The sequence below is a fragment of the Leiobunum rupestre genome, chromosome 2 (assembly GCF_980474605.1).
Source record: "Leiobunum rupestre chromosome 2, qqLeiRupe1.1.hap1, whole genome shotgun sequence".
NCBI lineage: Eukaryota > Metazoa > Arthropoda > Arachnida > Opiliones > Sclerosomatidae > Leiobunum > Leiobunum rupestre.
In genome coordinates this window covers 70,585,633-70,602,066 of record NC_143385.1, presented here as the reverse complement: position 1 = coordinate 70,602,066, position 16,434 = coordinate 70,585,633, and the positions used below count along the sequence as shown (strand labels likewise).

Here is a 16,434-nt window from a genome sequence, read left to right as displayed (position 1 = left end):
CTTCCTCCATGGTCGAACCACCTCAGTGAAAGGCTTTTTCCTCGCCGGCCCGCCTTCGCCTTCTTTACTGACTAACCAAAAGCTCGAAATAGATAGTCGAACCACCTCAGTAACGAAGCGGAAGGCAGTCTCGGTTTCCTCTCTTCCGCGGGTCGTTCTTTTTTCCGCCGGCTCGACGACGAAGTGGTTTTTATAATATAGACTAGCCGAGAAGCCCGCCTTACAGGCGGTCCCTCAGCTAGTTGTGTGTTTCGAGGCACTCCACCCCAGTACGCCCCCCCAACCCCTTTTACCCATGCGATAATTTCCGCGGCACTCTTTTCCCCATAGTCGAACCACCGCAGTAAGGCCCCTTCCCTTTTTTGCCATGCGATAATTTCCATGGTACCCTGGGCCTTAACCCCATAGTCTACCTCCCCCGTAAGGTCCCCTACCCCTTTTCCCATGCGATAATTTCCATGGTACCCTTTTCCCCAAAGTTAAACCACCCCAGTAAAGCCATACCTCCCCTTTTTTCCCATTTGATAATTACCGTTCCTCCCCTTTTTTCTCATGTTATAATTACCGTGGTACCCACCTCCCCCTTTTTCCCATGTGATAATTACCGTGGTACCCTTTTCCCCATAGTAGAACCACCCCAGTAAGGCCCTTCCTCCCCCTTTTTCCCATGTGATAATTACCGGGGTACCCCTACCCCTTTTGCCCATGTGATAATTACCGTGGTACCCCCTCTACGCTTTTCCCAAGTGATAATAACCGTGGTACCCTTTTCCCCGCAAAAATAACTCAAACTCGCATTCGTACCAAACCTCCCTGTACCCCTTTAAACCCCCTAATGGCTAATGCATAAAGGCTACGGGACTAACGTACGCCGAGAGCGCCACAGGACTTTTAAATCGGAACGACCCCGAAACCCCCGCCCCTCCCCGTTCCGAAACTAACAGGCCTTCTGAAACAACCCCATACAACCCCCCCCCCTCCGAAATTCGCCGCGGAAAGGGAGAAAATTTCGGGTGTATTGCGGGTTGGGACAAACACGGCCCAACTCTCAGGGGTGACAGATTTTGAGAAAATAGATAGTCGAACCACCTCAGTAACGAAGCCAAAGGTAGTCTTGGTTTCCCTATGTTCCGCGGGTCGTTTTTTCCTCCCCGGCCCGCCTTCGCCTTCCTTACTGACTAACCAAAAGCTCAAAATAGATAGTCGAACCACCTCAGTAACGAAGCCAAAGACCGTCCGGTTTCCCTCTGTTCCGCGGGTCGCTTTTTCCTCGCCGGCCCGCCTTCGCCTTCCTTACTGACTAACCAAAAGCTCAAAATATATAGTCGAACCACCTCAGTAACGAAGCCAAAGGCAGTCTCGGTTTCCCTCTGTTCCGCGGGTCGTTTTTTCCTCGCCGGCTCGCCTTCGCCTTCCTTACTGACTAACCAAGAGCTCGAACGACGACGACGACGAAAGTGGTTTTTATAATATAGATGAGAGAAAAGTGAAACGAGCTCGAAAGAGCAATAGATTTTCGAAAAACAGACAAATTAATAAAATATAAAAATAACGATCACGATCAAATCTCATGAAAATTTTAAAATCCCTATCAAATCTCATGAAAATTTTAAAATCCCTATCAAATCTCGTTAAAATTTCGAAATCCCTATCAAATCTCATCCAATATGGCGGGTGATCAAATTGTTCCGACGAGGCGAGAAGATAAAAAAAACTATTTATTTAATAGTTTTAACTTAATAAAACATAAAAACCACTGTTGTAATAAAAAGTTTTTTTTATTGTACAGTAATAATTTTAACTTTTACTGTTATGACTCCTGGGTGTCTAATTTCGAAGTGCAAAAAATAATCGGCACAGGTAATATAGTGGTTTAACCCTCGGGTTGGAAACGGCGGGTGATTTTAAATTTTTGTTTATTACTTTATTTCTAGGGTTATCAAAGCAGCGGGCTATTTATACGGAGTTCAATTTAAGTGACGCAGAATGATTTAAATATTTTTTAATTTAATTACAAAATATATGCATAATGCTGGTATTGCTGAAAGAAAATTATCCTTATAATCGTTGTGATTTTGTTGCGTTGGAGAAAAGACTCAGTCTTGACTCAGTGAACCCAACTGGAATAGATTTCATAAATTTCTTTGGAATTTGATTGTAATTAAATTTATGGCTGTGTCTCTGGCAAGCATATGGGTATTGATAAACCATAAATACATTTTGAGAAACTTCCTAATCTTTGTAAAACATAGCGTGGTTATAAACAACGGAGTCCCAAATTATCTCATAAACGGGATTGTATCACAGATTATACCAAAGATAGTGATTGTGGCATATGAAATTTGTGGTTAGATTTGTGTTTATTTTATCAAAACATTTGGAATTGCAAATTAATTTTTGGCAAATTTGTTGGATTTGATATTAAGGTTAATGAATAAGGTTAAATCGTCAGAGTTAGAGTGATATGACTATTATAATAAGGTTTTATACAGTGCATTTAAAATTAAATGTTTTCTGTATATAATATCTCCTCTGTATATGTATAATTTGTATTGTCCACTGTATTAACGTGATGGGTCTTAGACCTCTTGTTGAGAAATAAAAGAACTAAAGAACTAAAGAACTTATACCAAATCACTTAACAGCCTCATCATACGCAGTTTTTAAGAGCCTCGGCTCGCCACTTTTTGCCAGGCAGATTGACCTAGGCTTAATGTTTTCGAAGCGCACCAACGAAAGAAACCGTTGAAACGCAGATATACTGTAGTATTCAAAATGGCTCCTAATGTTCATTATCAGGAGGATTAAGTAGGAAACTGAGTGACGGATCGAATCCTACGACCTATAGATTCTTTTATGCGCGTATTTCATGTGAGATGCCATTACCGTACTGCAAGCCAGAGAATGGGTTTTGGGGGAAAGACATTTCTATTGTAGAGCTACGTGCAGTACGTCTATTGCGACTGCCTGGACATGCATCAGATTTATAGCCCGGTGTACCGGTAAGATTGAAACCACACCACCGGAGGTCCATCATCAAATGCCCTACGCCAGCGTCCACAAGCCCGGACAGGTGACAAAACCAGCATGGGTAGTAGAACCCTACTACTGATGGTCGCACCTTCGACGCAAGCCGCTCAACCCAGCAGAAGGTGCAGCAATGGGCCGACCAACGCGCCACTTCGCACACAGCAGTGGGAATAAGAGCGGATGCTCTGGCAACGCCAGACGACACCCTACCTAGAAAGGTAGAGAGCCAAGCCCTTAGGAAAGAGCACCTAAAGGGGAACGGCGGGCACACGGCAGACCGCATAACCTGGCACAGCTGGCACCGGAAATCCCGGCGGAACCCCAAAAGTCCGGGAGATGGGCGCCGTGCCCTCATACGGAGGCCCGCAGCCCCACAGCAGGCAACTCAATCCGCCGAGACGGCCAGTTTGCCTGGCCCATCTCCGTTAGCCTGGGCCGAAGCCCAGTTACCAGCCCACACCGGACCGAATATTGCGACTGCCAGTGGAGGAAATCGTGGGAGGGATCCTTGATGGGGAAAAACGCGCGTAAAAGAGTGTATAGCGTGGGTCAGTTCCAAACCCTCACGGCTGAAGGAGCCAAGAGTTTCGATGGCCACTGCTTTAAACATATAGCGTTACTAAAGCACCGAGTATTTGGATCTCTTCTTCGTTTCAGCCTGGGTAGCGGCCTGGAAAGGGGCTGTTGAAAAATTAAGATTCCCATTGATTTAGATGAAGTATGTTATATAATTATCTTAGTATTCATTAATTACCCTGATTTAATCACGATTACCCTGATTTAATCATTTTACTATGATTAAGACGCACCCAAAATGGAAGTCACCTGCCCCTCGGTTAAATCTAAGCGTGTAAAAAGATGCGCTACATGTGATTTACTTCAGAGTACGAGGAAAAAGAACGATGAAGGATAAAGTGCAAGAATTGTTAAGACTGGATTTGTTTCACTGCGAAAACTGTTTACCAAAAGAATAAATATTGTATTTTATAAAATAACACTATAAACACTTATGAAATTTTTTCACATATAAATATTTAGATTATGTTTTTAATTGATTCTATGATCTGTTTAAATTAAATTTATTATGTATCGCTTGAAATTTATATAAAGGTTAATTTTAATTTTACTTACTCTTAAGCCACATGGGCTAGTTTTTATCTATAGGGGTTGAAACTTCAAGTCTGACGTATTGAACATTCGAATTACATGTAATTAATTATTACCTTACTCCTTATACGTGACCACATGACGGTCAAGAGCAGTATTTTCTATAACTAAGGGAATTTATATATTTTATGGTGTAGGTCAAGAGTATATGATATAAACACTAATGGCAAAAGTATACAAGAACACATAAAATTAGTCGAAGTTCTGACGCCGCCAGCCGTTCCATCCAGCCACAGCCGTAGCCCACCGAAGCCGTAGCCCACCGAAGCCGTAGCCCACCGAAGCCGTAGCCAGCCGTTCCGTCCAGCCGCGACGCTACAACTTCTGACCTCAAACTTTTCTCAAATTCCTAATCAGATTTATAAAATAAAATATTGGGGAGGGAGAACGAGTCCGACTCCAAGTCTAATAAGCCGCTTCTACAACGAGTTCTGACGTCGGCAGCCGCTCCCGTCCAGCCGCAACCGCAGCCCGCCGTTCTGTTCAATCGCAGCTGCCACCAGCCATAGCCGCAATCAGCCGTTCACGTCCAGCCGCAGCCGCAGCCGCAGCTAACCGTTCCGTTCAGCCGCAGCCGCAATCAGCCGTTCCCGTCCAGCCGCAATCAGCCGTTCCCGTCCAGCCGCAGCCGCAGCTAACCGTTCCGTTCAGCCACAGCCGCAATCAGCCGTTCCCGTCCAGCCGCAGCCAAAGGTGGGCACTTTTTGCTCACTCACGTGGAAAAACCAGTATCTGAACAGGAAATATCAATAAACGAGGGTTCATATTTTTTGTTCTTCCGAAACCGCGATCCATACTGTATCGAATTAACGTTATTTTTAGAGAAAAAAAACGTTTAGAGGTTGTTAGTCAAAAATCGAGATAAGAATGAATGTTAAATGATTTTTTAAATGTCAATTGAGAAAGAGCAAATTGTCGACGATCAGGTTTAAAATTTACAACTGCGATAAAATATTACGGCAACTAGTGAAGGTCATTCACGGCGTGAACATGTCAAATACATTTTAAGCCTATTAATAACATTGATATCCGAAAACCTAATATTTTAGCTCGTACATATTTGGTTGATAATATATATAGGTTATTTTTTAATTAAATAATTCATAAATCTAATCACAACTTACGTTTTGATTTTGAGAGCGAATATTGGACCAGTTTTTTTAACGACTTGTTAGATATTTTTCACTTCTAACTGCATTTGTTATCGTCTTCTAAAAATATTATAGACACGTCACGGCTGCAAGATTTAAAATATCATTTGAGTGTGGGATACATTTTAGTACCGCATTAGGCAGTGATACGCGTAAGAAATGAATAACGTAATCGCTAGCGCGTCGGGTTTGCAATCGCTAACGGAAAATTTGATTATTTGTCCAAACTTTCTTTCCAAATTTACCGCCGGGAAATTTGGTAAAAACAACATTAATAAATATTTCGATTATAATGGATCAGTCTCTCAAGTTGGCTCTAACATACCGGGTCCAAATAAGGTAATGACCTGTAAAATTTGTCACGAAACGAAAAAAGGTGAAGGAGCAGCAAATTTTGAACGTCACTTACAGGTGTGTTGACTAAAGACCCGTCCCAGAAACGCTTCGAGTCTTGCAGAACGTAGTAGAACTATGGCATTCAGACCACCTTGTTTGCTTTTTGCCAGCGTTATCATATCACAACGCGAATTGCCATAGTTATAGAACTTTCTGCTCGACTAGGAACGTTTCTGGAACGGACCTTTTACTATTTACGCTATAGTATTACCACAATTGTCGAACCTCGATCTGCTCGCCATTGATATATTTATAATTACAGAGAAAACACAAAGACGTCGCAGTCGCTGAAAATACCGCCCTATCGGAAAATAACTTAGCCGTTTTGCAGTCGCACGCTTTACCCCTGAAAAGTGCTGTGGTTAAGACTCCACTGACGTCCCAGCAGCAATTATGCTTTAAGCAATGCTTGATTGACTTGGTGGCGGTTGACGGACTCCCACTAAGCTTCGTTGAAGGGAAGGCCTTCAAAGCGTTCATAAACATGTTTTTACCCCAAATTAACCTGCAAAGTCGTCGGACGCTCAGGAGAGATTTAAGAACAGTAATAACCGAAGAGATTACACCAAAGCTAATGGAGTCGCTGAGTGGAGTTTCTTTCTTACATCTTATGCTGGACATCTGGTCTTCAAGCTCGAGGGAAGGAGTCTTGGGGGTCATTGGGCAGTACATCAATGAAACATTCCAACTGGAACATCGCACTTTGGCTTTTACGCATTTCGATTCAAAACACACTGGCGAAAACATACTTGCCAAACTGGAACAAATTCTTAGTAATCTTGGCGTCACGTCAACGCAGGTAATTAAGTCTTACTGAGGTTTGGATTAAGGCTTGCTTAGACCAAAAGATTTGAGAATTATTTGAGGCACCGCAGATTAAGAATCGGGCAAGGTGAGGCCCCATTTTATAATCGACGGGCCATGAGGCCTCATGACAGCTTATTTCACTAGCCCTAGTGAATGTTCACGGTACGCGCTGTGGTCAGTTCTGAGTTCAAATAAGCAACGTCGGTTGTAGGGCTAAAAAGAAGCGCTGTCCGAAAGTGGTGGTAAATTTTGTTGGTGTGCCCTTTAACAATCTTTCCTAATCAGGCCCTAAATCCAAACTTGAATCCGTCTAATTGGCTGTGGAAAGACCTTTAATTGTCCCTCAAAAAATAGGTTGTTACAGTTTGCGCCGACAACGCCAGTAACATGATTAAAGCTTTTAATCTACAAGAAATGTATGCGGAACCCTTTGATGTTGACGATTCCGATGATGACAACGCTGATGAGTTAGACGATGGTAATATCATAAGTAACATAACACTCATAAGTATGCCACTGGGTACAATCGTGTAATGAAGGTCTGTTTTAAAAAGATTGCGTATTTATGACGTCATCAGGAAACGGAAATCCCTGTCGCTAGCCAATGAGGCGCGTCAAAAATGGATCACTAGAACTAATAATGCAGCGGAAAAGGCTTACAGTCCTCGTTTTAACAAGTCCCAGGTGAAACAGACCTTCATTTAAGAATTTTTTATGGAGCAAAGGGAGAGTGGCATAGTTACGAGTATTATGTTACCTATGGTAATATTAGTAATAAGAGTGGTTCCAAGTCGAAAACTAGAGGAAATAGACCGGAGTTCTTTTCAATGACCTTTTCACGCAATGACCATTGTGAAATTTTAAAGGTAGTCCAATTTCATTTTTAAGTAATTCAATATGTTTTTAGCCTGGAGCGATACTAGTTGGATTCTGGTCGAAAACACTATTCAAAAAGCCAAATGGACTCGATTAGGCTGTATTGCACATACCTTACAACTCGTTGTGGTCAATAATCTTCAAGGTGACACCACGTCAAAGCCGGTGTGCGATTATGTCAACGGGGTGATTATGTTTTTTCGGCGATCAACGCAATGGACTGAGAAACTAAAAGCCAACACAAACGGGCTTGACTTAGTTTGCCCACCCAAAACGCGATGGAGTTACTTATGCCTTTCAATAGAGCGATTGTTAATGGTAGAGTTATTTTAACTTTTGTGAAGTACAAGAACGTTTGATCTATATGGTTTACCACTAACCAGAAATAAACAAACCTTACTTATCACCTGTAATGTAATTGGCGTTATTATCTGCGCGTCCTTCCTAAAGTTAAACTCCAACGGTTGCTCACCCGTTCAACTGCTAAGGCCCAGGGGCGGGGTGTTAGAGAGCTTCCCGTTTTAAATTAAAATATTGTCATCTACTTGATAGGTTTGTTTTGTTTTTTAATTTGAACATTACAGTTTAATGTCGTGCGCCTTCGTGACGTGTCTGGTCAAATAAGTAACTCGCCCTGGTACCGTTCTCCCCTATCAGCTGTATTAGTGAAACCATACTAAAACACCAAGGGCCAAACGCTTTTTTTACTTATATTTCGAGTGTATATTTTATATATTGGGTTTCTTTATCTTTAAGCCTGTAATGAGGACTGCAGTGACGAGAATTGTCATGCAAGCATTAAATGATAAAGTACCTTCTTTGACGACTCATGGAATAACCGAAGCACCTTCTCCTAGCAAGTTTACCAAAATAAAAGTTTTATATACTTTGCTACTACCACTGAAAGACGCCACAGACTGTCTTCAAGGAGATGGCCCGCAGATCGCAGTCGTGGTGATGAAGTTATTGGATGCTTTCGACGCAATATATAACAACAGCACTACGAAATTTCCAGCGCTTCGAAACAACATCCTAAAAGATATGGAATCTCGTTTTAGTGGTCACCTCTCCGATCCATTTTACATACTACCAGCCATGGGCGACCCAAGGCAAAAATTATTTATTTTTAAAGGTAATTATCGTCGAAGAACACTTTACAGTTCTTTCAATTCTTGAAGGCATGGTTGTAAAACCGCCAGTAGCACAGGCCTTACGGGTCAAAGTCGCCCCAACGGTTGGCAAACTTGCATCAAATGTCCGGGTGGTGCGACGTGGCACCAGTTGCTGCCGACTGCAAAACCGCTAAGCAACCAACGTCAAAACGACGTCGTAATACCGTTGGTTGTTTAGCGGTTATGCAGTCAGCAGAAATTGTCGCCACGTCGCGCTACCCGGACATTTGATGCGAGTTTGCCAACCGTTGGGGCGACGTTGACCCGTAAGGCCTGTGCTACTGGGGACCTGGGGACCTTGCCATCGTAAAGAACACTTAATAAAGGAGTAGAAAATAATTAATTTATGGCCACGGGTCTAAAAAGTTATTTATATATCCAATAATAACGAGATTACGAAGAAGTAGGCTAGCGGAATAATTTCCAATACTTTGAGGCCGTTGTACAGTGAAAGAGCTTCTACCATAGAAAATTTGCTGTGGCCAAAATTATACTACTAGCAAATAACATTTGGATCCTTCGACCTAAGAAATATATTTGAAACTTCTGATGTATTTTCAGGTGACTTTAGCGAACCACCATGGGCGCAAATGTATCCGCAATTCAAGACTCTATCGGAAAACGACGCCATAGAAATGCTTACGAACTACGCCTCAGTTTTTCGTGCCAGCTGTCCCTAGTAGCCATGAAACGGCTTGCAACAATAAACCAACCTCAAGTCATTTCGCGTTAATGCACAAAAAGCGGCAAAGGTTGGAGCCAGGCTCCCTTAAAGACATGATTAATTCCTACTTAAATGATACACCAGCAAGTCCCGATTTCTCATGTCCATTAATGTATTGGCGAGAGAACCAACATAAATACCCAGCTATCGCTGCACTCGCGAAAAGACATTTGTCCGCCCCCGCAACGTCGGCTGCTTGCGAAAGAATGTTTTCTGTAGGAGGATCGCTTAAACGACCAAGACGCGCTAGGCTTTCTATATCAGGAATATCGAAAACCACATTTGGAAAAATTCTAAGCGCAAACGAAAGACAACAAAACCGAAAATGAGGCATAAAAATTATTTATTGTTATTAATAGATGTAATACAATAATTGTAATATTGCTCACAAAAATAAAGTTACAACTGGAAATTGTTTGGTTGGAAATGGGTCGTCTTGCAAACCTAAATTTTGAACATTTTTACTCTGAATTTAGTCGCAATATATTTCACGCTTTGAAAAAAATTAGTGACCAGAAAAATGATCTCACAAATATCGATTGGGACTTAAAAAATGATATTCGTTCAAGCTACGAAATATCACTGTTAACGAAAAAAAGGATAAATCTTTTGACCAGAAAAATTCTTCCTAGTGTTATCTCCTGTATCAACTTATAATATTGGCTAACAGTTTTTCCATTTGACATATTTCGCATAAATATTAACATATTTGAGATATTTGGTCTAAAATACTAAAATGAACCCACATCGCCTAAGGTTTGAAGTGATAAAGGTATCACGTGACCGTTCACGCCGGGAATTCGGTTTAAGATCCCGAAACGAACTGTTCTTTTTCCATTCCTACCAAAAGAGCGCGATCGTTCTTACTTAAATAGGTATTACGACTTGGACTATGTACTCAAACAAAGATTTTGGAGGATGATAAAAGTTTTTTCTTATTTAATTTCGTTAGCTGCCGACTTAAGGTGGTATTGCTCCAACTAGTGAGTGAATGAACATCAAAAGTTCATGAAATGCCCACCTTTGGCCGCAGCCGCAGCTAACCATTCCGTTCAGCCGCAGCCGCAATCAGTCGTTCCCGTCCAGCCGCAGCCGTTCCCTTCCAGCCGCGACGCTACAGCTTCCGACCTCAAACTTTTCTCAAATTCCTGATCAGATTTATAAAAAAAATAATATTTTTGAGGGAGAACGAGTCCGACTAGGTGTCTAATAAGCCATTTCTACAACGAGTTCTGACGCCACCAGCCGCCACCAGCCGTTCCGTCCAGCCGCAGCTGCAATCAGCCGTTCTCGTCCAGCCGCAGCCGCAGCTAACCGTTCCGTTCAGCCGCAGCCGCAATCAGCCGTTCTCGTCCAGCCGCAGCCGCAGCTAACCGTTCCGTTCAGCCGCAGCCGCAATCAGCCGTTCCCGTCCAGCCGCAGCCGCAGCTAACCGTTCCGTTCAGCCACAGCCGCAATCAGCTTCCGACCTCAAACTTTTCTCAAATTCCTGATCAGATTTATAAAAAAAATAATATTTTTGAGGGAGAACGAGTCCGACTAGGTGTCTAATAAGCCATTTCTACAACGAGTTCTGACGCCACCAGCCGCCACCAGCCGCCACCAGCCGTTCCGTCCAGCCGCAGCTGCAATCAGCCGTTCTCGTCCAGCCGCAGCCGCAGCTAACCGTTCCGTTCAGCCGCAGCCGCAATCAGCCGTTCCCGTCCAGCCGCAGCCGCAGCTAACCGTTCCGTTCAGCCGCAGCCGCAATCAGCCGTTCCCGTCCAGCCGCAGCCGCAGCTAACCGTTCCGTTCAGCCACAGCCGCAATCAGCTTCCGACCTCAAACTTTTCTCAAATTCCTGATCAGATTTATAAAAAAAATAATATTTTTGAGGGAGAACGAGTCCGACTAGGTGTCTAATAAGCCATTTCTACAACGAGTTCTGACGCCACCAGCCGCCACCAGCCATTTCCGTCCAGCCGCAGCCATGTGGACAGAATTTATATACCGGTGCTCCAGACCGCCGCAGCCGCAATCAGCCGCTCTAGTCCAGCCGCAGCCGCAATCAGCCGTTCGCGTCCAGCCGCAGCTGCCACTAGCCGTTCCGTCTAACCGCAGCTGCCACTAGCCGTTCCGTCTAACCGCAGCTGCCACTAGCCGTTCCGTCTAACCACAGCCGCCGGCGGTCTATCATCATAATACCTTACGCCGGCGTCCACAGCCTGGACAGGTGACAGAACAGCCAAGGCAGGTAGAGAACCCTGACGCTGACGGTCTCACCTTCGGCGCAAGCCGCTCGACCCAGCAGAAGGTGCAACAATGGGACGACCAACCCCTCACTTCGCACACAGCAGTGGGAATGCGATAGCAACTCCAGCCAACACCCTACCCACGTATGTAGAGAGCCATACCCTTCAGAAAGAGCTCCTAAAGGGGAACGATAGCTACACAGTGGCCCACATTACCCAGCACAGTTGGCACCGGACACCCGTTGTTGCCCCAAAAGGCCGGGAAACTGGACCACTGCGCCTCATACGGAGACCCGCTGCCCCTCAGCAGGCTACCCAATCCTTCGAGGCGGCCATTTTGCCTGGACCCTCTCCGTTAGCCTGAGCCGAAGCCCAGTTACCAGCCGCATCCTGACCGAAGTGGGAGGATGAGATAGGATCATTTGAACGGAGCTAACATCTCCTAATGCGCGACCGCCCTTATGGGTTACAAAAGACGGACCCTGACTTCCTAGTAAAGCCACCAGTTATCGCACACTCTAATCCATTAAGGGCCCGCTGCCCCCGGCATCAGACTATTGTTTTTATAAACTCCGTGCACTGCCTAAGCATAACAGGGGTTTATCATCATTTGTCCTGGCCGAACCGCTGATCTGTATACGAAGTTAGGAGTCACTTCCTAAAAGACATACACAATTAAGTATGTGCAAGAAAGTAAGCCCTCTCATTCCCTACATACGCAGTGTGTGACTTTATCCAAGTAAACGTGACCGTCGTCACCATCCATTTCAACATCTTACGGATTTTATGGCATAAGCCATGATTGTTTTTATGATCACTTATTGCGTTAATAGCAAAAAGACAATCCGTCAAAACCTTTGAAACATCACCTGGATGTTGACCTTGCGTCCTTAACCAACAAATACTTTCATGTATTGCTAAGAGCTCCAGAGAAAACGCATCCACCTTTTCATTAATGCAACTGACCACGTTATAGACCTCTACACCGTTCCTATACACAACAAAAGCCACTACGGCAACCGTACTGGACAACAAACCGTCAGTAAACACCTCTACCCTATTACCATTGGGTAGTTGCTCTTTGATGTTTATAGTACCCCTGACCGCTGGGTGGTCCTCCCACGGGTAACCTGGGTAGATGTTGTTACCACCTTGTAACTCCACCTCGCAGTGCTTGCTGTCTTCTCTGAAACAGAAGGACCTGAACACAGCAGCTTCCTGACTCACCACCAGGTCTAACGGTTGATACCAGCAAGGACCCTTAGCGCATCGCTCTAGACAGTCCGGTAAGCACAAGTTATACGTAGGGCAGCCGTTCCCATCTAGCCACGATGTAAGTTTTTGTCTCCTAGTGACCGGCTTACGACTATTTGAAAGTCAACCGCATAGGTGGGGTAGTTTCTGAGAAACAGAGTTACAGACATTAGATACGCTCCAAAAATTCCAAATTTGGCTTCGTTAGGACAAGTTTTCACTAAATTTCACGATGGTAGGATGAACAAGTTAATCTGTCGTGGAATTACCCATAATATAGAGGTGATCAATTGAAATTTCTTTATACACCCTTGATGAGATATCTCCGTTTCGCGGCACGTTAACCGTCAATAGCGGCGTGAAATGATCACCACCACTGCGAACATCATCTTAGAAAATAACAGCCTCTAAAAAAGTAGAGAAAAAAGAGGAAGAAATATTTAATGTTACACTGAAGAAATCAGCGAGTGAAATTATTGGTACGATTCGACCAACTTGTTTATATGGAGAACGACGACTTCAAAATTCAGTTAGTGGCGGCTTCTAGCAACGCCAAAAGGAATCTTTTCCACGCTATTCAGTTTCCACGCTATTCAGTTTCCACGCTATTCAGTTTCCACGCTATTCAGTTTCCACGTTATTCAGTTTCCACGCTATTCAGGCTTTACTAATTTTTCCACGTAAATCAGAATGCACGTTACTCAGTTTCCACGTTATTCAGTCGGTCCGTTTCAAAAACTATGTTTTCTAGAAAGTTGAAATTTGTACTGTACATTATACGTGCCGGAGGCCACGTTCTACCAAAATTGCATCTAAATTTAAATTTTAATCGCTAGATGCTACAAGAAAATTGTAGAGCGTCACCGAAAACGTACAAATAGCGTTGGCGCGAAAAAAATAGACTTGTTTTTCACTGACAAAATATGACTTGAAAAAGTGCCAAGTTGGGCAAGCTAAAATAAGTTTTTTTGAATTCCATTGGGAGAGTAGTGTAACTTTATGAAAGTCAGAAATTTGTTAATCTGGTGTTTAATGCAATTTCAATTTGGGCACTTGAATGTTTGGATTGGTCTTGTTGGAAACCGGTTAATTGGTCCGGTATTCTTACTGGATGGCCAGAGTTATTTAGATTTCTTGAGAAATGAGCTAGAACAACAACTTGACGAACTGCCGTTGGCGCAACGAGCAAGACTGTGGTTTCAGCAAGACGGTACCCCGTCTAATTACCACAGAGCTGTGAGAGATTACCTAAACAACGAATTTCCACAACGATGGATAGAGAGAAACGGTCCTGTACAATGGCCAGCAAAGTCGCCCGATCTGACTCCGTTGGATTTCTTTCTTTGGGGCTTCGTCAAGGACAAGGTGTACGTCACTCCGGTTGAGACCCTTAAAGAGCTGCGTCAACGAATTGTAAGCGCTTGCCGGGAAGAAACCCCGGAATTGATTCAAGCCGCCTTCGACAATATGATTGTTCGTGCCCAAGCCTGCATCGCAGCCGAAGGTGGTATTTTCGAAACGTACTTAAATAAAATAAATAAATAAAATGTCTCTTTGTTTTTCCATTCTACGAAATTAAAACGTGTAATACCTTCTTCGCCATTGTCTCCTCGATTTTTCAGCTGTGTTTATTGCATTAAACACCAGATTAACAAATTTCTGACTTTCATAAAGTTACACTATCCCAATGGAATTCAAAAAAAGTTATTTTAGCTTGCCCAACTTGTCACTTTTTCAAGTCGTATTTTTTCAGTGAAAAAGACAACTATTTTTTCGCGCCAACGCTATATGTACGTTTTCTGTGATGCTCTACAATTTTCTCACTGCCAATTTTTTATAGCACCTAGCGGTTAAAATTTAAATTTTCAAAAAACGTGAAAATGTTGTTTGATTTAGATGCAATTTTGATAGAAAGTGTCCCCCGGCACGTATAATGTACAGTACAAATTTCAACTTTCTAGAAAACATAGTGTTTGGAAAAAATCCCTTTTTCGAGTGAAAAATACCACCTTGTATATTCAGAAAGTTCACGTTAACATCGCCGCGACATGGATCACTTACTGAATAAAAGAAAATCAATCAAAGGTCAGATTACCAGAATTGAAAATAAAATTTCAGATCATGCAACTAATCCGCTCACTGAAGCGGCCTTAAAGCTATATCTCGAAAAGGTTGACTTAAAAGACATACAGGAGTCTATAATGCAGATTGGCGCTCCTGAGGAATTTGATACCCATGAGAAGGAGTATAGTGACTTCATAGACAGGTTAGAAGCTTTAACCATATTTGTCACTAATACTTTTAGCCAACTACAAGCTACAGCAGCAGCTGCGTTATCTAATCAAACCATCCAGTTAACTCCTTCCCCCGATATCAAATTACCACGGATTGATCTACCACGGTTCGGAGGGGATTATCTCGAATGGTTTTCTTTTCGTGATTTATTCATGGCAATCGTTCACCACAATACGTCGTGGTCTGGCTCACAGAAGCTGCATTATATGAAAAACGCTCTCTATGGTGATGCGGCGCTTCTTATTCAATGTCTTACGTTAACTGATGTTAATTATTTGGAAGCATGGGATATTCTGTCAAGGCGCAATCATAACACAAGATAAATTGTCGATGCCCACATTAAGCGGCTGTTCAGTCTGCCAAAAGTCCACCAAGAATCTGTAGCAGCGTTACGGAAATTGATAGATTGTACTACCGAATGTATTCGAGGGCTCAAGGTATTAAAAGAACCCGTACAACATTGGAATTGTTATTAATACACCTTACAAAGGAGAAACTTGACCAAGAGTCACGTCGGCAATGGGAACTTTCCTTAAAAGGCTCTACATCTCCCAGGTTCGATGATCTTACAACATTTTTGGAACAACGAGCTCGAGCTTTGGCTGCTTCAGAAGGTGCTACCCAAGGACTCAAATCAAAAACACCCTCGTCTTCAAATATCAAGAAAGCATCTAACGTTCATCTTGGAACCACTTCACCAAACATTCGTAAAACATATTTTTTTTGTAATCAAATGCACGCCATCTACAGTTGTTCAACTCTTCTAAAAGCTCCAGTAAATGAACGCTGGCTTCTAGTCAAGAAACATTATAACTGCTTACGATCTGGACATCAAATTAATGATTGTAAAGCCGGAAGTTGCAAGAAATGTCAAGGATCACACAATACATTACTACATAACGAATCAAAAACGGAACACAAAGAGGAATCAACGACTTCCGATGTTGTATCACATATTTCAAGATAATCCTTTGGAAACTTTCAATTTGTATTGTCAACCGCACAAATTCTAGTCAAAGACGTATATGGCCAAACCCATTCGGCACGTGCCCTATTGGATTCAGCTTCGCAAGCATGTTTCATAACAGAGAATTACGCTAAAAGGCTTCAACTGAAACGGAATAAGTTGAACATTGCTATTGGTGGAATAGGATCTCTCGGAGCTGGAAACGCTCGCAGTAGCGTCGAATTAAACATCGGATCCAGAATCAACCATGACCAAACTTTTCAAGGTGAAGCCATTGTACTCAAGCGTGTTACCGAATACCTTCCAAGCGAAACCTTCGACTCTAGAGACTGGCCCCACATTAAGGGTTTAGAATTAGCGGATC

General features: G+C 43.1%; 2 protein-coding genes across 2 annotated transcripts; both read left to right on the top strand.

The window, feature by feature from the left end:
* Positions 1-5,974: 5,974 nt before the first annotated feature.
* LOC149958911 (uncharacterized) lies at positions 5,975-7,085 on the top strand. The gene is made up of 2 exons (XM_090167286.1): positions 5,975-6,543; positions 6,906-7,085. Exons 1-2 carry the CDS (start codon positions 6,229-6,231, stop codon positions 7,083-7,085), a joined length of 495 nt encoding a protein of 164 aa, XP_090023412.1. The 5' UTR covers positions 5,975-6,228.
* Positions 7,086-7,138: 53 nt separating this feature from the next.
* LOC149958910 (uncharacterized) lies at positions 7,139-9,628 on the top strand. Its single transcript, XM_090165083.1, has 4 exons — positions 7,139-7,235; positions 7,459-7,745; positions 8,184-8,559; positions 9,161-9,628. The coding sequence occupies exons 2-4, from the start codon at positions 7,620-7,622 to the stop codon at positions 9,277-9,279; spliced, it is 621 nt and encodes a 206-aa protein (XP_090021209.1). The 5' UTR covers positions 7,139-7,235; positions 7,459-7,619; the 3' UTR covers positions 9,280-9,628.
* The last annotated feature ends 6,806 nt before the right edge of the window (positions 9,629-16,434 follow it).

What these genes read in the sequence shown, in the direction of transcription:
- LOC149958911 (XM_090167286.1), top strand. Translation starts at nt 6,229, where the DNA reads ATGTTTTTACCCCAAATTAACCTGCAAAGTCGTCGGACGCTCAGGAGA. An exon ending in TTGGCGTCACGTCAACGCAG is followed by an intron (nt 6,544 to 6,905) that starts GTAATTAAGTCT and finishes CTCAAAAAATAG; the next exon opens with GTTGTTACAGTTTGCGCCGA.
- LOC149958910 (XM_090165083.1), top strand. Translation starts at nt 7,620, where the DNA reads ATGTTTTTTCGGCGATCAACGCAATGGACTGAGAAACTAAAAGCCAAC. An exon ending in CAATAGAGCGATTGTTAATG is followed by an intron (nt 7,746 to 8,183) that starts GTAGAGTTATTT and finishes TTTATCTTTAAG; the next exon opens with CCTGTAATGAGGACTGCAGT. An exon ending in AAAATTATTTATTTTTAAAG is followed by an intron (nt 8,560 to 9,160) that starts GTAATTATCGTC and finishes ATGTATTTTCAG; the next exon opens with GTGACTTTAGCGAACCACCA.